The following is a 20,083-nucleotide window of genomic DNA, read 5'->3' as shown; positions in this document are numbered from 1 at the left end:
CCGACGGGTGGCATGGAGGTGCACAGGCACCGTGGGATCGGGTCTCCGGCTGTGCCTGCTAACCCCGAGGGGCCCAATGCGCATGACATGGTCCTTGCTTCGCCCACGAGCGAGGCACTGGCCGGTGACCCATCTCGAATTTCAGTGGCCTCAACAGTGATGGGATCTGCAGCCGATGTCGACACTCCAACATGCCGTGCTTCAGTTGCTCTCACGGCGGTGGGCTCGGAGGCTTGGGGTCCCACTCCGGTGTTTGGCAAAGACTTCTCGGTGTGTGCTCCATCTCCACGGCGCCTCTCCTTCAGCCTGGTGGCAAGCGTCATTGCGACCACGCAGTCCACCAAAGAGGCGCTGGGGGGATCTCCCTCTCTGGCCGATACCAATGAGATGCCGGCTGACCCGGCGCTGCACCAACAGCATGGACTCATTCTGGTGAAGCCGCAGCCGTCCGCACAGAGTTCAAGCATTGTCCTGCCATTGCTGAAGATACCACCCCGGCTGGAATCATTCTCTAGTGATACGAGCCCGACACGAACTCCGTTTGCTGTTCCCCTGGCACCTCACCAGCTGCTCCCTCATCCTCCCTCTCAGGCAGCAGAGGGATGCTCGTCCTTCGGACCCAAGACGGCGGCGGACACTCTGCTTCAGGGCCTGAGGGTCTCGCCTCCCGACTCCATCCTTGGGCCTAGACCAGCGGCATCAGCGCCGGCGAGACGCAAGAAGCCTCTGCCTCCAAACTTCACCCCGAGGAGGAGTGCTAGGCTCTCCAAGCAAGGCAATGGCATGCGTCAGGGACCGGTAGAGCGCGCTCAAACGGTTCTCCTGCGTGCGATGGGGGTAATCGAGCGAGAAGAGCGCATCACGAAAGAAGCTGTGGACTACTACCTGAAGTTCTTCAACAAGCCATTGGCACCGCATCACATCAGGGCGGTGGCAGCGTTGTTCGACCCAGATGGGGCTGCTTGACGAGCCTAACCAGTTCGACTTCAGCGCCCTCAGCCTCCCGGAGAGTGTGGAGCCCTGTGGCGCGTAGTGCTACTTGCTGCTTCCTGTGAGCTTGTCTTCTGCCATGAATAATCCTTTTAGCATGTTGGTGTGGAATGTACGGGGGTTGAACAATCCTGCTCGGCGTAACTCTATTCGCTTGTTTATGCAGACTTGTGATGTTTTGTTGGTGTATTTCCAAGAATCTAAGTTGAATATGGTGGATGCTGCGGTGGTCTCCCAAACTTTGGGTCCTAGTTTTGATGGTTTGATGCCTTACCGGCGGATAGCACTAGAGGGGGAATCTTGATCGCCTGGAAAATAGACATATTGCAGCTTTCAAGTGTTGTGAAGAAAGAGTTCTCTGTATCTGCTAAAGTAACCTCGTTGCTGGATGGTAAGGTTTGGATGGTAACTACTGTCTATGGGCCTCAAACAGGGCAGGACAAGAAGAGATTTCTTGAGGAACTGGAAGGCATTGGTGAACAGGTGCGGGGTCCGTGGATTCTCAATGGTGATTTCAACCTGGTGAGGCACGAGGAAGAACGCAGCACGGGGAGAGCCAACAGAAGGATGGTGAGCAAGTTTTGTCATACCTTAAACAAGTTGTGTCTGCATGAGATGCCTCTGGTCGAAAGGAAATTTACATGGTGCAATGGGCAGGAGCACCCAATCATGGCGAAGCTTGACAGGCTGTTTTTCAACAATGCTTGGGAAGATGTCTACCCGATCAGTGACCTACATCCCTTGAGCTCAAGCATCTCTTATCACTGCCCCCTGCTGCTTTCCGTTTCAGCGGATCGCCCGCGGTCCTACAGATTCAGATTTGAAAACTTTTGGTGCAAATTGCCTGGATTCCTGGAGATAGTTAAAGAATCTTGGGACAAGGAGGTTTCAAGCTCAGATCCTATGCATATTTTCAGCACTAAGCTAAATCGTGCTGCCAAGGCCCTCAGAAGCTGGGGACAATGGAAGCAAAGCATGATGAACCTGCAGTTCTAGATCGCCAATGAGGTCATACTCCGTTTTAATGCAGCGCAAGAAGCGAGGATACTCTCAGCAGAGGAGAGAAGATTAAGAGCGTTCCTTAAAGGGAAGTGCCTAGCGCTAGCCTCTCTGGAACGTGTTCGTCTCTGGCAGCGGGCTAAGATTAGAGACCTGCGTGAGGGGGACGCTAATTCCAAGTATTTTCACATGAAGGCCAATGGAAGGAGGAGAAAGCACCTGATTCCTTATCTTAAGGGCGGAGAGCGCACGGTGGTCAACATGGAGGAGAAGTTAGATCTTGCCCACTCTTTCTTCCGTAACCTGATGGGCACTCCTAAAGCTCGAAGCTGCTTGGTTAATCTTGAGGAGCTAGATTTGCTCAAAATCTCACCTGAGTCTGCTAATTCCCTAGAGGCGCCTTTCACTGAGAAAGAAGTCAGGAAAGTGGTCTTTGACATGCCATCAGATCATGCTCCGGGCCCCGATGGCTTCTCTGGGCTGTTTTACAAGGAATGCTGGGATATTATTGCGAAGGACCTGATGGCTGTGATGAATGCTTTACATGAAGGGAGATTCCACTCCTTTGGTGGTCTAAACTCATCTATTATAACCTTGCTGGCCAAGAAGGATGTCTCTCTTCAACTCGGGGATTTCAGGCCAATCAACTTAATTCATGGCGTTGCCAAAATCTTTGCCAAAGTGTTGGCAGTTCGTTTGAAGCCCCTGCTACCGGAATTATATCCCAAGCGCAGAGTGCTTTTCTCACCAACCGAAGCATACACGAAAACTTCAAGTTTGTTTGGAACGCTGCTAAGTTGCTGCATCATAAGAAGAAGCCGACGGTGCTTATGAAAATCGATATCTCCAAGGCTTTTGACACTCTCTCCTTGGATTTCCTTCTTGAAGTTTTGCAAAAACGAGGCTTTGGGAGGAGGTGGATTTCATGGATCTGTGGGCTTCTCAGCTCGGCATCTTCCTCTGTTCTAATTAATGGAGAGTTGACGACACCTTTTGCTCTGGGTCAAGGAGTAAGGCAAGGAGACCCATTGTCCCCTGCTCTCTTTATCCTGGCTATGGACACACTGCAGGCCATATTGCTTTGGGCAACGCAACAAAACATATTACCACCTTTCGGTCTTGACAGAGGAACACCCAGGGCATCCATCTTCGCGGATGACGCTATCCTTTTTTTAGGCCAACAAGTATGGACCTTCAGGTGATATCCTGCATCCTGGATCTGTTTGGTCAGGCCTCGGGACTTCATATCAACCTTCTAAAGAGCACTACAACCAGTATTCGATGCACGGATGCTGAGGAGGATATGGTGGCGGCTCACTTCTAGTGCCAAAAACAGCAATTCCCTTTCAAGTATCTGGGCCTTCCCTTATCAATTTTTAGGCTGAGGAAAAATGACATTTGGCCACTCATTGACAAATACTCCGACAAGATGAAAGGATGGAAACCTAAGATGCTGGCTGCAGCGGGACGCTTGACTCTCACGAGTTCGGTTCTCATGGCCCTCCCCATCCATTTTATGTCAATACTCCCTTTGCCTATTTGGGCAATCAAGATTATCGAGAGAAGGTGCAGAGGTTTTGTTTGGAAAGGGGAGGAAGACATAAACGGCGGTCACTGCCTACTCCCCTGGACTCGGGTTTGCAGACCCAAGGAGTTGGGTGGCTTCGGTTTGCCGAACCTTCAAAATTTTGGTCTTGCATTGCGCTGCAGATGGCCATGGCTGAGATGGGAGGCTGAGGAAAGGCCATGGCGCAGTCTGCCGGAAAACACCGAGAATGAGGTTTCGGCTATTTTCAATGCGGCTTGCTATGTCAAGTTGGGAAACGGTGAGATTGCACGGTTCTGGACAGATAAATGGCTGCTGGATGGACGGTCGATTGCTATGGTGGCACCGACTCTATTTTCTTTTGTGCATAATTCAGGACTCACGATCAGAGAGGCGATGCACAACAATGCCTGGATACAGGACATAAGGGGAGGCCTGTCAGTTCAAGCTCTAGCTCAGTACCTCGAGATATGGGACATCTCGCATGCTACCATCCTTGAGCCGGAGGTTGCTGATCGCTTGCTTTGGAGGCTTACTGAAAATCAACAATTCTCAGTCCATAGTGTCTACCGGATGTTCTTCATGGCAGGTATCCGTTTTTGATGCTACAAACCAATTTGGAAATCCAAAGCTCCTCCTCGCTGCAGGTTCTTTATGTGGCCGGTGGTTCATAAACGCTGTCTAACGGCGGATAATCTTCAGCGGCGCGGCTGGCCGTCTAACACAACATGTCCGCTTTGCTTGGCTGAACCAGAGGACTGTACGCATCTCTTTGTATACTGCAGATTCACGCAGTAGTTATGGCACCGGTTCAGGCAATGGACGGGTGTGTTCTTCGCCATTCCTGATAGCAGATTTAGCTGCACCGAAGACTGGTGGTTGTCAGCCAGGAAAGAGATCCCCAAGCCAGACCGGCGTAACTTCGACACCGTTGCTATCCTGGTGCACTGGAGGGTGTGGAAGAAAAGGAGTGCCAGGATCTTTGAACACAAAACAAGCAGCGTCGATCGAGTGCTCGATCTGATCAGGGATGACATTGCTGTGTGGAGAGCAGCTGGGTGTGTTTCGGACCTAGCAGCCTGATCTTCCAGGAAGGAGCTGCTCTTGCTTTTCCTTTTGTTTTCTGTAATAGCCCTTCCTTTGGCTTGGACAAGTACTTACAGCTCTAGATCGCCTAGACTGTGGTATGATTGTACTTTCACTCCTTTCTAATAAATGCGGCCGCTGGCCTTCGAGAGAGATAAATAGTATTCCCTTCGTTCCATAATGTAGCGTAAGTGGATTTTTCTTTTCTTTCAAAAGTCAAACTTTACAAATTTTGATCAAGTTTTATAGCAAAAAATATCTACATCAAGAATATACATATCATTAGATACATCCAGAATATAAATAATTATTTATGCTTCGGGCTGCCGAGCTGTCGTGCATACCTGATAGACGTGGACGTTGGGTGGTTGGCTGTTGAATTAATGTGACTGCCTGTGCACCTAACTTATTCGGAGATTGATTTCGACCGCCCAAAGGAATTTTTGGAACTCGATCCATTCTATATATGGAAGCCATACGGAACGGGTTGAGGAAGCATGTACGGGGAGGAGTAATTTTAAGTGCTCGTGAGAAGATATGTTGATTTTTTACTTTACAAGAAAAATATTAAAAAGAGCTTAAAAACGTTCAGTTTGTTTTGTTGACATGCCATGAAAAAGAAGACTTTTCGCGAAACTTTAAATGTGTAAATAATAGTTGGTCATCTTAATTGACATACCATACAAAATAAATGTACATGCGATTTTACCAGTGGTGGTTGAAAGTTGGCAGTTGGCAGTTCTTAAATTGGCACTAAATGAGCGCCTAACTTACTCTGTAGACGGATTTGGACTGCGCAAATGTTTTTTTTCTTCTAAAGACTCGGTCCTTCTATATATATAGGCCACAAGGAACGAGTTCAGGAAGCATGCACTTGCAGGAGTTGAAGTTCTTGTTCAGGTATGCTTGATGTGTTAACCCTTATGTTATTCGTGTGATTGTGAATTCTTGAGGTTTGTTAGTTGCATTAGATATCCGAACTATTAGTGTTAAACTAGCAAATTGCCCACACACATGTGCAGGCAACTTCCTTTTTTTTTTTTTTGGCGAGGGCAACATCTATAATTATTATTAACCTATTCAAAATAATAATTTGGTTAATGATCAATCAAACCTTTATCGTAATAAGTCTTCAACTACAGTTATATTTATTTCACCCCTTAAGGTGGCATGTTTATTTTGACCAAAAACAAATAAAGGCGCTACCAACTTATTTCAGTCAGAGCCCACATGTATCACATCCCTTAATTTAAATAATGTACCTATGGCCCCGCTGCAGCACATAAGCTTCATGCTCCCAAGCAAGCCAGGAAGAAATTACTTACTCCGATCGAAAATATAAGTCTTCTAGGATATTGACATGGTTCTCACCATGGTGCTTTGATTTCCAGTATCTCTACAAACATGTTGCCTCACATAAAAATAATTATACACAAAAATATTGCTAGGATTAATCTAGTAATAGCGTTGTCTTATTTTAGATGTTATAGTTAATTTTCTTGAGATAGCGAACCGCTCATACCAAGCAATGATGATATAGTTATTAATTTATAGACTACAATAGAAGTTATAAAAGAAGGCATACATTTTGGATTAGAGATAGTATGGGACATTATTTGTAATATGTTCTCAAGACTACAACGTACCTAATGCAAATTCTTGCTGTCGTTTGTTATAATCATGAATCTCCTATCCTCAAATTGTTTTCTCCATCTCCCTTATAGCATAATGAAAAATACGACCGAATCAAAATGTTTTACCACAAAAATACTTGAATACTACTACCAAAACCATCATGCCTTGTTACTTAACCATTTCTCCATTATGCTCTTTTACATGAACCTAGGTTATTTATACACAAAATATACATAATCCATATAAAATACAATATATAATTGAATTGGTATAAGATACTTTGCCCAGGTGGATCATTTGTTGCTAAGATAAACCTACATGCTCAACTCTACCAAAGTGAGGGCTGAATAAACATAGTTTGTGTCGCAGAAATACAAATTTTACCCCCAATCAATTCCACACATTCCTTTGAAAAATATCACTTTGGATGCCTCATGGTTCCAAGCCTGCTAGTAGTAGTGTACATTTAGAAAGATTGTATAAGTAAATTTCATTGTAACAAAGAAATTACATAAGCTTAGCACTTAGCACTGTGAAACAATGACCCACATATAAAAGCACAAACTGAACAATGCAAAAATGGCACGAGTAAAAAATGATACGAGAGAACAAAAATATAGTGGTCTTATAAAGTCTAATTAGCTCCAAGCGACGTAACAAAGTACTAAATGCAATGTACAATCGTGTGTATTAATTAGAAGGACATTAAAGACATAATCAATATGGTTTGTGTGGTAGAAATGTATTACCCGAGGTTTAGTGGACTGATGTAAGGAAAAGGTTCCCGTGTGAGTACATCATTTCCCTCTCCCCTTTGCTCCATGGAGGTCCTCCTTGCATTAGGCTGCTATGAAGATTACCTAAGCGTTAGGTTGGTAAATTCCTTCAACTTCAATGTTAATAAGTTGCTTCTTAGATCTATTGGTCCTTATTATTTATTGATTAATAATATCAATGGTGAGATGTTTCCGATTTTTCTGAGATTTTCTAGCCTATTTTTTTCTACTTTTGATAATAGAAGATTTGTACAGTAACCATCTTGCCCAATCTACTCCCTCCGTCCACGAATAAGTGCACTTCTAGCTTTTGTCCTAGGTCAAAGTTTTAAAACTTTGACCAATTTTATAGGGAAAAGTACTAGCATTTATGACACTAAATTAATATCACTACATCTATTTTGAAATATACTTTCATAATATATCAATTTGATGTCATATATGTTATCACTCTTTTGTATATAGTTGGTCAAAATTTCAAAACTTTGACTTAAGACAAAAGCTAGAAGTACGCTTATTCGCGGACGGAGGGAGTAGACGACACTATTGCTTAGCCTCGTAGAAATTAGTATTTTGGTTCTTATGTGTACTGTAATTAACCACTCTGGTGATCGTGCGCACGTAAATATCCCCTTTATATTTTCAAGAATTTTCCTCTTTCTCTTTGTTGTAGAGGTGAGTTTGCAAGATTTCCATGCATTAGTAGTTCTCGTAACGTCCGTGCTGTGATAGGTTAATTGTGTCCGAGTGGTACATGGTTTGGCTTACTGATGTACGAGCAGTAGCCAAGTTTGAGCTAGTTGGTCCATTGGCCGAAATTTTACAAGAGTTGAGAGAAAAGGCAGTACAAAGGGTCATCGGTCTAGGCGTTCTAGAGCTGAAAACCAACAGAGCAAAGGCTCCGAGGAGTTATAGTACTAGTCTGATTCGGTTAGGTTGGTCAGTTTTGAGTCCAAGTGGGTTTTAGCCAGCCCATGTCGATGCATATCATAGGAAACTGAGAGAAAGAAACATACTAAAGACAACCGGCAGTTTGTACTAATAGGAAACTGAGAGAAAGAAAAAAGATAGAGGGTACCATAGATGCCCTTGGCTAAGAGTTTTCCGAACATGTGTGTCATGGTATTTTTCGATGTGATCGATGTGTGGGCAAATCCAGCACACTTTGCACTCTAGGCTCAGATCTACTGCCCCCTCGCCGCCCCCACCCCCAGCGATTTGTCGCTCATCCATTGGCACCCTGTATTATTTTTCCAGAAATGCATCCGGTACCTTTTCCCCCCTAAGACGGATCCCTGCTACTAATGGGCCTGTATGTCAATGCTTAACCGTCATGCCCGTGTGGCCTAACACCACCAATGCGTGTCATGGAGTTGAGCGCCACACCCCTTGGGCCATCCACCACCACCATGAAATACATAGTTGGCCAACAACACATCCTAGTGAGATAACTCATGTTCCAACAATGATATCGGAAGTAATTGTTGCAGAAGCTCCCGACGGGTACCTGCCGGTTGTCTTTAGTATGTTTTCTATTAGTACATGGATTGGACCCCTAAATCTAGTGAGTTGAACTGCTATGTTATAGCATTATAATCTAGTTAGTCAATATTTTAATTAGCAATTTTGCCTGCCAATAACCAATGAATACAATCACATATGTTCTTAACTACGAATGAATGCAGCATTCCAGGTTTCCCATATTTAAGTCACGCAGTTTATACGTAATATATTATTCAACATTTTCATTATTTTAATGTTGATGGAAATTGCTAGGTTGCGATAAGCTTTTGCACTTCCAATGATTTCAGAGTTTTTATTTTATTTCACAATGTTGAAACCCTATTACATTAACTAAACAAAGAAAATTTGGGATTTTCACAAATTAAGGACATTTGTGGGTTAGACATAGGCTGGAGTGGATATAGCAGTGGCCGATTTCGTTCACGAAATAGGCATGTGCGTAAACCAGACTTTTTCTCTATCACCACTTTTAAGATGGGACCCACTACATAGTAAACATGCCATTTCTCTCTCTTTAAAATATATGCATTCGGTTCTCTCTCTTTGGCATGCACATGAATCGTGAGCCTTTTCAACCATGGAGAGGAGGTAGCATGCAAAGCAAATATTTGTTTATTGTCACTTTGGATTTGGCATCGACGCTCCTAGCATCTCCGGTTCTCTCTTTTGTCTGATTTGGCATTCTTTTCTTTGATTTGGCAACACCTCCACAATTTTGAGAACCAATGCCAAAAGCTATTTTAGCATCTTGGAACTACCATTTGGCCACACAATGTGGATGCCCTAACACCATCAATGCGTGTCATGGAGTTGAGCGCCACATCCCTTGGGCCATCCACCACCACCATAAGTTATAGAGTTGGCAAACAACGCATCCTAGTGAGATAACTCATGTTCCGACAATGATATCGGAAGTAATTGTTGCAGAAGTTCCCGACGGGTACCTGCCGGTTGTCTTTTGTATGTTTTCTATTAGTACATGGATTGGACCCCTAAATCTAGTGAATTGAACTGCTATGTTACAACATTATAATCTAGTTAGTCAATATTTTAATTACCAATTTTTTTCTGCCAATAACCAATTAATACAGTCACATATGTTCTTAACTACGAGTGAATGTATTATTCCAGGTTTCCCATATTGAAGTCACCCAGTTTGTACGTAATATATTATTCAACCTTTTCATTATTTTAATGTTGATGGAAATTGCTAGGTTGCGATAAGCTTTTGCAATTCCAATGATTTTACCGTTTTTATTTTATTTCACAATGTTGAAACACTATTGTATTAACTGAACAAAGGAAATTTGGGATTTTCACAATTCGGGATATTTGTGGGTTAGACATAGGCTGGATTGGATATTGCAGTTGCTGATTTCATTCACGAAATAGGCATGTGCGTAAACTACACTTTTTCTCTATCAAGTGAGAATAGAAGTGAAGAAGAAATATTTAGGCAAAAATTTGGTGCATTAGCCTTGCCTTGTGAGTAGATTTAGGTCCAAGGACATTTCAGTTTACCAAGATCCATTGTTTATGGAGGTTAATGTGTCATATTCATAAGATTACATATCGATACAACATGCATAGTAAATATGACACTTTAGAAACTTTTAATTTCCTACATATTGGCACTTTAGTTTTAATTAGCTTGCTTGCCTTTGTCATATTTAATTTATATTTAAGAAGCGATCTTAGCTTGTTTGGTTGAGGACGTGGAATGTACAATTCCGTTCATCACTTATGTTCAAGTCCTTGGAGACACAGTTTTGGTTTCCTACTTAGGGTCAACCTTATAATTTTCCTTCAAAACATATTTTTTTGGTTAATGGTACACACATGAAGTTATCTAGCAGTCACCAATCATTTAAATTCATACTCATGATTTTCATGTTTTTCCAGTACCAACATAACTACAAACCATAGCAACATGGACTTGCCAATTGGCACTGTGTGGTTGGTCCTAGCCATTATTCTGATAACTGCAATAGTCACCAAGATTGCAAATGCAAGAGTTACATTTGATCCAGTTTGTACACGACCACCTCCACCCGTGGTGAATAACATTGCTCTTATAAAACTCTTACCTACCCTGTGTACAAAGGGCCCTGAAGTTACAATGACCTATCTGTATAACAAGTTTGGCAGTGTGTTCACAGTTAGCATTCTTTGGAAAAGGATAACCTTCTTGGTTGGGCCAGAGGTCTCTGGTCCTTTCTTTCAAGGTTCTGAGTCAGAGGTTTCCCAAGGTAATTTCAACGAGTTCACTGTGCCCATGTTTGGCCAAGAGAATGGATTTGCCGTAGATTCCTCCACTCGAATGGATGAGATTCGCTTCTACATTGATGCTCTAAAGCCATCACAGCTCAGGAGCCATGTTGACCCCATGCTTCGTGAAGTGGAGGTAATAATATCAGTCATTGTGCCTCCTCACGTAATTAAATTTCTAAACTGAACCTGCAATTGATTCAGGGAGTATACAAAGCTTGATACTTTTTCTATTTCAAAATAGATGACATTCTTTTACATTTCAAATTCTCAAGACAACAACTTTGACTCTGATCTTTTGTTTTCATTCCAGTTTCTAGTTTTTTTAGTCCAATGTACTATGCATTATTTAATTTAATCAAAGAAGTTGGATTGCTGCTCAAAAGATTACTAAAGAACCTACTTGATACTTCATGTTACTCCCTAAATAGACGACGTTTCTTACTTTGCAAAGTCCCAAGAGAGAAAAATGACCATTAAGGTTATTGTGAAATTGTAAGTATAATTTGCTAAAAAAATATACCGAGTCAGATATTTTATGAAAATTAGACAGCAAGTCCTATCTAACAATTTTCTATTTTTTTTTGCAAGTTTTGAATTGTTTGTTAATAAAAAAAGTAGTTAAGTTTAACCAGATGTGCTTTCTATTATGCAATTAACGTATTCTGGAATGAGATTATATATATTTCTTAAATTAATATATACAACTATGATGAAATCCACACTATTTAAAGTAGTCTGTACGTGCCATAAATAAAATTAGTCTGATCTCCATGCTCATGTAGTTCTCCTTTGTAAAATAATACAATAAACAAGTAAACAAATGTAAATAATACTATTTGTTCAATTTTTCTTTAGAAGTCTGTATAGTTTGACACTTAATCTGGTTACTGCGCAGAACGATACCAAAATAAGATAGGCAACATTATCAGAAAATCATTTTTTGTAACAAAACTACTATTGAAACAAGGTCAATACATTATTAATAACTAGATACATCAGTCCTTTGTTAAATGTAAAAATATGGGATTCCATGATGTTTAGTAGCGATAAGGTTTAGAATTTTGATAAAATATTATTTTGGACCTCTATAAATATGTAATTTTATCCATTTCATATTTGTTTCATTCATATTTAAATGCATTTAGAGATTTTTTAATATAGTCCATACTGTTGGGGTAACTAGTATTCTCGTACCCATGAAATTACCGAAAATTTGCAAATATTCTTTGAAATTTTAAACCTGGATACAATGTACTATATGGAAATTTGCATGTCGGAAGTTATTGTACTGGAAAGGCGAATATTCATTTAAAAAAAATGAATTATTAATTTGCATCATATTAGTGTAACATATATTTCATTAGCCAGACATGTTGCGCAATACAAATATTATATCAATGTTTCCTAAAAGGTATAATATTTCAAGATGCTATATATGTGCTTGTGAATTTGCTACATATGGTTAACACAACTAATAGATCGTTGTGATAATGTATTATATTCAACAGGACTACTTTGGAAAATGGGGAGAAGTCGGGGTAGTCGATCTAAAAGATGAGTTCAACCATATACTCATGTTAATCGCAAGCCGATGCTTACTCGGAAAAGAGGTTCGAGAGAAGATATTTGGCGAGTTTTACACATTGTTTACTGAAATTGAAGCAGGAATGAACTTCGTCAGTTTCGTGCTCCCATATATCCCTATTCCAGTAAATAGGCGACGTGATAGAGCTCGCGTCAAGCTTACAGAGATTGTTTCAGAGATTCTGAGGTCACGAAAGATATGCAACCGCGTCGAGGAGGATGTGCTCCAGAAGTTGATGGATTCCAGGTATAAAGATGGTCGCCGTACAACAGAAGCAGCTGTCGCAGGAATGATCATCGCATTGATATTTGCTGGAAAACATACAAGCGCTGTCATATCCACCTGGACTGGAGCTTGCCTATTGACCCATGAAAAGTTCTTAGATGCTGTTGTCAATGAGCAAAAAGAAATAATGAGGACATATGAGGACATGATAGACTATAATGTCTTATTAGAGATGGAGACACTGCATAGTTGCATCAAAGAGGCTGGACGTGTGAATCCAATATCGATTGGGTTGGTACGCCAAGCACAAAAGAACATCATAGTGAGGACAAAAGAGGGAGTTGAATACGACATCCCAAAAGGTGACACCTTGGTAAATCTTGTAATGCTAACTAGCAAATTGCCACACATTTACAAGGACCCTGAGGTATATGACCCTGACCGGTTTCGTTCCGGAAGGGACGAGGACAAAGTTGGTGGTAAATTCTCTTACGGAATTTTTGGTGGTGGAAGGCATGCTTGCGCTGGGGAGGCCTATGCTTTTATGCAAATCAAAATTATATGGAGCCATTTGCTGAGAAATTTTGAACTCAAATTGACTTCTCCTTTTCCCAAGGCAGATTGGAGCAAGTATGCACTAGAGCCAAAAGGGAAAGTGATGGTAAACTATAAGAGACGCCATCTAGCAAGCAACTAAGATATGTCATATGTCCATCGACACGTAATTTCCTGGATACATATTTGCGTGTGTGTAGTTATCTATGGTATTATGAGTATCATAAGGCCAAGTTGTGTATAATTTCATGTTTGATTGTTTCTACTTAATTGTCAAAACATTTGGCTGGTCAGCCATATTCTGTAAGACTATAACAATTATTGCCGTATGTTTCTGTTTATCTACAACTACATTTAGTTTATTGTTCTATTTTTATGCGTGGATGTGCTGCATTGACCTAACTACTGTACTTCATAGTAATAATAGACTTAGTAGGAGTAGATAAGCGGGGCTGGCATTTTGGCTCCTGGGAGCATTTGCTCCTGGATGAACAGTAACGTGAAAAAATATAATAAATGTTTTAGAAAAATTCTGAATTTTTTTGTAGATGATTCTATTAGTGTCGCAAACATGCATGTCAATTTTCATGCCAAACGGAACGGCGGTATTTCATCGGAAAAAATAATAATTGAGATGACATTTTGGGGTAACTTTTGGTGTTCGATTTGTCTTTTTTGTACAAGCCAAAATGTTTAATATTTTTGCCTCAAAATTTGCAGGTGACATTTGGATGTGACTAAGTACACCAATTTTTTTTTTCATTTCAAAATATGTTTTGGCCCCGGGAGCAAATGCTCCCGGGAGCCAAATTGACTTTCGCTAGATAAGCTAGATACCTTTAGGTGCGAATTTTTGTATTACTGCATACTCACTAGAGGCCGTTTTACAATGGGAAAAGTCAGACCATGCCACTGCCAAAGTTGCATATTCGAGTTCTTCCACTTAAACGTGCGTTTTCGGTTTGTGCCACTGCCGGTGTACTAGAGTAGGGGTACCCTAGTATTCCGAACTTGTGCACGGGCAGTTGCAGCCACCCGCGGCAAGGCTTGCCGGGTGACCGCCAAGGTCCTCCGCGGTTCCTGTGGAGCCGTTCAAGAACAAAGTATCTAAGCCAAGGAGACAAGGCCCCGGCAAGAGGAGCTTGCCGAGAAGGCCAACCAAGGCATAAGAGCAAAGTATCCAAGCCAAGGAGACAAGGCCCCGGCAAGAGGAGCTTGCCGGGAAGGCCCACCAAGGCATCTCAAGGAGTTTGCCACGACGCGCCACGCGTCCCGGCAAGGCCCGGGGAGCGACAAGCCTCCGGACGGGACAAGACAACGACCACGGCAAGGCACTTGCCGCGGCACGCTACCACCCTGTACCTACGCTCCAGCGCATCCACCAACGTGTCGCCCTGGGGCCTTTCCAGGCGCGCGTGGCGAGAGGCTGTGCAGCCAGCGGTACGCGGTGGCAAGCGGCGCTGACAAGATTGCCATCGTGGCGAGCGGTGGCGTCCCTGACGGTCCCTGTTTGCACTATTTGGGCGACATAGACGGGCATTTAATGTCTTTGTCCCCTGCTGTCAGGGTTAGGTATGATACACTGTACATGTTGCTGTACCAACCACAAGTCCTTTTCCATTTTTACCCTTGTCTACGTTGCCACCTGTTGGTGACCCCTTGAGCATATAAAAGGAGGCCCATGCGCAACGTAGAGGGGGGTTCGGAAGGTTCGAAGCCAGAAAACATTCACGCTCGGTCTCGTTAGCAGCTAGAGTGTACTGTAGCACTTAGCGCTCTCGAGCAAGAACTCAATACAATCAGACAAGCAGCAGTAGGAGTATTATCTCTCCGGAGAGCTCCGAAGCTGGGTAAACCGCTCGTGTGCTTCGCCTCGATCTGCTCTTCGTGCGATCTCTGCCCCCCGCCGAACCGAAAGGGGCACGGTCCGCCGGTCCCATAGGTGTTCGTGGATCAGTTTCCCCGACATCTTTGGCGCGCCAGGTAGGGGGCGTCGAGATTGTGTGAACCTGATCCGGCATTCACACGGGCTAGATCTTCATTTTCTTCATCGACATGCCACCGAAGAAGAAGACTTCGGCGGCAACTGTTCCGTCCTCGTCGATCCCACCACCACCGGAGCAAACGGGTGGTGGAGTAGACGTCGGAGGAAGAACGGACGTCGACGAGGAAACCCACGGTGCTGCCAGATCCAAGGAGAAGGCTGCACAGACCTCGGCGTCCGTACATGTACCGCGCCCATTTCAGGAGGCGCAGGACCGACAACGTCATGGTATTCGCAGTGCCATACATTTGTTGGACCAAGATCGAGTTGGAGGATCTCGGGGTGCTCAAGATCAGCGTGCACGCCAACATGCTGGCACGAGTGAAGCACGGTCGCCTGGACGGGATACTGCTCCTTCTAACATAGTTAGAAGTCCGAGCATATCCCGCTCCTCGCACCGTTCGCCACTGCCGCCCACCACTCCAGCAGAAGCTTTGGCGCGAGCTCAACTACTCCTGGATTACCCTCCAACGGCAGACAAGATCGATGAATGGAGGGCCACCATTCAGAGTCTCATCGGCTTTGGCAACGGCGACACACCACGGCAGCCGAGTACATCGCTGCCACGGCAGGACTGCCGGGCGCGAGCCGATGGCGACGAAACCGGTGGGGGTGCAACCACCAAGCACTCTCCACCCAGAAGGCCAAGATTGCCGACTCGCCAGATCCACCTCGACAGCGACTCCACCGCGTCATCAGATCCACGAGCTCGTCGCGATCAACGCCAAGTTCTTCACGAACGACAGCAAGAGGACGCTCGAACTCGCATCGAGCGCCGAAGAGAAGCGTGGTGTCAATCAGACCAGCGCGCTGGGCCCTCTGTCGACATGCATGCGCCAGGGGAACCAGGCGACTTGCCGTACGCGGTAGGTTGCCCTGCGTTCACTCGTGAGCTGCGGCAAGTCCAGTGGCTCAGCACGAAGAATTTCAAGCCAGACATGCCAGAGAAGTACGACGGCAAGTCGCATCCGTCGGAGTTCCTCAGCATCTACACCATAGTGGTGCAAGCTGCTGGGGGGCGGGACGACAAGATCCTTGCCAACTACTTCCCGCTGGTACTCAAGCCCAATGTCAGATCCTGGCTCATGCACTTGCCGAACAACTCCATATCCTCCTGGGTAGACCTATGCCATCAGTTTGTCGGCGCTTTTACAGGCGGCCACAAGCCTCCTGGCCAAGAAAGCGACCTTCACCTGCTCGCCCAGAAGGAAGGAGAGCCCCTGCGCAAGTACATTCAGAGATTCAGCTGCGTACAGCACAACATCCCAGATGTCCACCCTGCCGCGGTAATCAGCGCGTTCCATCAGAACGTGCGAAACCGCAAGATGCGGGAGGAGATGGCGATGTGCAAGATCAAAGACGTTAGTGGGCTATATGCCCTGGCCGACAAGTGTGCGCGTGCTGAGGAGGGGAGGAAACTCCCCGGAGAGAATATAGAAGCAGCAGGATCAGATAGTGAGGGGACCGCTCCGGCAAAGAAAAACCGGCGGCGGAACAACAAGAAAAAGAAAGGCAAAGATGTGGTAGTCATTGAGCAGTCCGGCAACGGAAGTGGTGCCAAGAAAGCCAAAGCTGGTAGCTTCGACGACAACAACTACCAGGCTGTGGCGGTCGCCGACAAGCAGGACGACACAAACAAGCAGAACTGCAAAATCCACCGCACCAAGGGCCATGACCTCCAGAGCTGCAAGAAGGTCGAGCAGCTTGTTGAACAGCAAAAGGCTGAATACGAGCGACGCGACAAGGAGAAGGCTCAGGAAGGTGCTGGAGGAGCCGGCAAGAAACGCCCCGACCGAGGAGGACGCCGCGACAAAGCAAAGCAGCGGCAAGGAGACCGACCTCCCCGCGGCCGCGACAAGGATGAAGATGACGACGAGGATGAAGATATGGATGATGACGAGATCGATGAGCAGGAGTTCCAGAAAGCCACAGAGGTCATGTGCATTGATGGCGGTGCATCTCTGCATACTTCCCACCGCCAGCTCAAGCAGTGGATGCGGGAAGTCAATGCAGCAGAACCACCTGTCAAGTCATGCAGGCCTCTGAAATGGTCCAGCACGCCTATCATCTTTGATATTGAGGACCACCCTGATCGCATAACTGCGGTCGGGTGCCTGCCGATGTTGGTTTCACCAACGATCCGCAACCTCAAGGTCACTAAGATGCTAGTTGACGGCGGGGCCGGCTTGAACCTGATCTCCTCCGCGGTACACCAGAAACTCCAGATCCCTGATAGTGAGCTCGAAGAGACCGGCACGTTCCAAGGAATCAATCCGGGAAGGAGCAAGCCGAAGGGAAAGATCACGTTGCCGGTGACATTTGGCAGCGAGTTGAACTTCAGAACTGAGAGGGTCACGTTTGGCGTCACTGACTTTCCATTGCCTTACAATGGGATACTCGGCCGTCCAACACTCGCCAAATTTATGGCAGCCTCTCACTATGCATACAACGTGTTGAAGATGCCAGGCCCGATAAGTGTCATCTCTGTCCCTAGCGACAAGAAGGATGCCCTTATCTGCGCCGACAAGATCTACCGGGAAGCAGCAGCCACAGTGGATCGCAAACCACTTGCCGTTGAAGCTCCCGGGGCGAAGAAGAAGACCAAGTCCGGTAAGAGTACTGATGCCCACTCCGGCAAGCGCACCTCTTCGGAGTGCTGTGCTACCGTCGATGACGCACCATCGAGCTCCACCGGCAAGTGTAAGAAGGCAATGGCAGCTCCACCAGAGACCAAGAAGGTGTCCGCCAAGGAGGACGGCACTGGTGGTACTTTCACCATCAGTACCACTCTTGACCCTAAATAGGAAAGCGCGCTCGTTGCTTTCCTGCGGGCAAACGTCGACGTGTTTGCGTGGCAACCGTCTGACATCCCCGGTGTTCCCAGGAAAGTAATCGAGCACCATCTTGCCGTCTGTCCTCATGCACGGCCCGTCAAGCAGAAAGTCAGGAAACAGGCAGTGGAGCGCCAAGAATTCATCGCAGAAGAAATCAAGAAATTGGAAGCAGCATGCCTTGTCAGAGGAGTGCTCCATCCTACGTGGTTGTCCAATCCTATTGTCGTGCGCAAAGCTAACGGGAAATGGAGGCTTTGTATCGACCTTACCGATGTCAATAAAGCTTGTCCCAAAGACCCATTTCCCTTGCCGCGCATCGACCAGATTGTTGACTCCACGGCCAGATGTGATTTGCTTTCATTTCTTGATGCATACTCAGGATACCATCAGATCTTCATGGCAGAAGAGGATGAAGAGAAGACCACATTCATTACCCCATGTGGCACATACTGTTTTGTACGGATGCCTTTCGGTTTAAAGAATGCTGGTTCAACATTTGCAAGGGTAGTCCATTATGCTTTTGAGCCACAAATGCACAGAAATGTGGAAGCCTACATGGATGACATAGTGGTCAAGAGCAGGGACAAGGCGACTCTGATTCAAGATTTAGATGAAACCTTTGCGAATCTGCGCAAGATCAACCTCAAGCTTAACCCCGAGAAGTGTGTGTTTGGAGTCCCATCCGGCAAGCTTCTCAGGTTCTTCGTGTCTCAGCGGGGAATTGAAGCCAATCCCGACAAGATCAAGGCCATTGAGCAGATTGAAGCACCAAAGCACGTCAAGGATGTACGAAGACTTGCCGGTTGCGTAGCTGCTCTCAGAAGGTTTATCTCTAGGTCTGCTGAGCGCGCCCTGCCATTTTTCAAAATATTGAAAAAGGCAGGTCCAATGAAATGGACTCCGGAAGCGGAGGCTGCGCTGCAGGACTTAAAGAGATACCTGTCCTCCACTCCAACACTTGTCGCACCTAAGCCACAAGAGAAGTTGCTGCTATATATAGCGGCAACCAATCAAGTGGTTAGTGCTGCGTTAGTAGCGGAGAGGGAGGCAGATGATGAGCCAGCAACCACGGCCGATGCATCCAGCGATGAGCAGAGGACTTCACCGACAAGCTCTGGTCCCGACAAAGATGGATCTGCGCAGTCGCCTGAGAAGATGCAGAAGAGAATGGTGCAGCGCCCGGTTTACTTTGTCAGTCCCCTTATGCAGGGGGCTAGGTCGAGGTACTCTGGGGTGCAGAAATTGCTTTTCGGCCTTCTCATGGCCTCGAGAAAGCCGCGCCATTACTTTCAAGCACATGAGATCACAGTCGTCACTCGTTTTCCGCTGAAGAGGATACTGCAAAATCCAGAAGCAACAGGCAGGATTGTCGAGTGGGCACTGGAACTGTCAAGCTTTGGCCTCAAGTTTGAGAGCACTTCAACTATTCAAAGCAGAGCACTGGCAGAGTTCATAGCAGAATGGACGCCAACACAAGATGAAGAAACTCCAGAAACAAGCATCCCCGTCAAGGAAGCAAGCAAAGAGTGGCTGATGTACTTTGATGGTGCTTTCTCGCTGCAAGGCGCCGGTGCGGGCGTGCTGCTTGTCGCACCCACCGGAGAGCACCTCAAGTACGTAGTCCAGATGCACTTTCCCAAGGAGCAAGCAATGAACAATACCGCAGAGTATGAAGGTTTGCTTGCCGGTCTCAGGATCGCAACAGACCTTGGGATCAAGAAGCTCATTGTCAGGGGAGACTCACAGCTTGTCGTCCGCCAAGTTAACAAGAATTATCAGAGTCCGTTGATGGAAGCTTACGTTGATGAAGTGAGAAAGCTAGAAGAGCACTTTGACGGCCTACAGATGGAACATGTTCCAAGAGCTTAGAACGACATTGCCGATGGCCTGTCAAAGTGCGCCGCACTTAAATTACCTGTGGAACCAGGGATCTTTGTGCTCAAGCTGACTCAACCTTCTGTAACACCGTCAACTAGACAGAGCAAGAAGAGGAAGTTGATTTCCGGTGACTAT

The 20,083-nt window shown here is 45.4% G+C and overlaps 1 protein-coding gene across 1 annotated transcript; it reads left to right on the top strand.

The window, feature by feature from the left end:
* Positions 1–5,502: 5,502 nt before the first annotated feature.
* LOC119361868 (obtusifoliol 14-alpha demethylase-like) lies at positions 5,503–13,554 on the top strand. Its single transcript, XM_037627025.1, has 3 exons — positions 5,503–5,521; positions 10,459–10,960; positions 12,336–13,554. The coding sequence occupies exons 2-3, from the start codon at positions 10,487–10,489 to the stop codon at positions 13,332–13,334; spliced, it is 1,473 nt and encodes a 490-aa protein (XP_037482922.1). The 5' UTR covers positions 5,503–5,521; positions 10,459–10,486; the 3' UTR covers positions 13,335–13,554.
* Positions 13,555–20,083: the final 6,529 nt, after the last annotated feature.

The sequence above is a fragment of the Triticum dicoccoides genome, chromosome 2B (genome assembly GCF_002162155.2).
Source record: "Triticum dicoccoides isolate Atlit2015 ecotype Zavitan chromosome 2B, WEW_v2.0, whole genome shotgun sequence".
Classification (NCBI taxonomy): domain Eukaryota; kingdom Viridiplantae; phylum Streptophyta; class Magnoliopsida; order Poales; family Poaceae; genus Triticum; species Triticum dicoccoides.
The sequence above is the reverse complement of the archived record's forward strand: the minus strand, read 5'-3'. Positions and strand labels throughout refer to the sequence as shown.

Bases quoted from the DNA above. Each gene is read 5' to 3' on its own strand.
- LOC119361868 (XM_037627025.1), top strand. From the start codon at position 10,487: ATGGACTTGCCAATTGGCACTGTGTGGTTGGTCCTAGCCATTATTCTG. The intron at 10,961-12,335 runs GTAATAATATCA...TATATTCAACAG, and splicing joins CCATGCTTCGTGAAGTGGAG to GACTACTTTGGAAAATGGGG.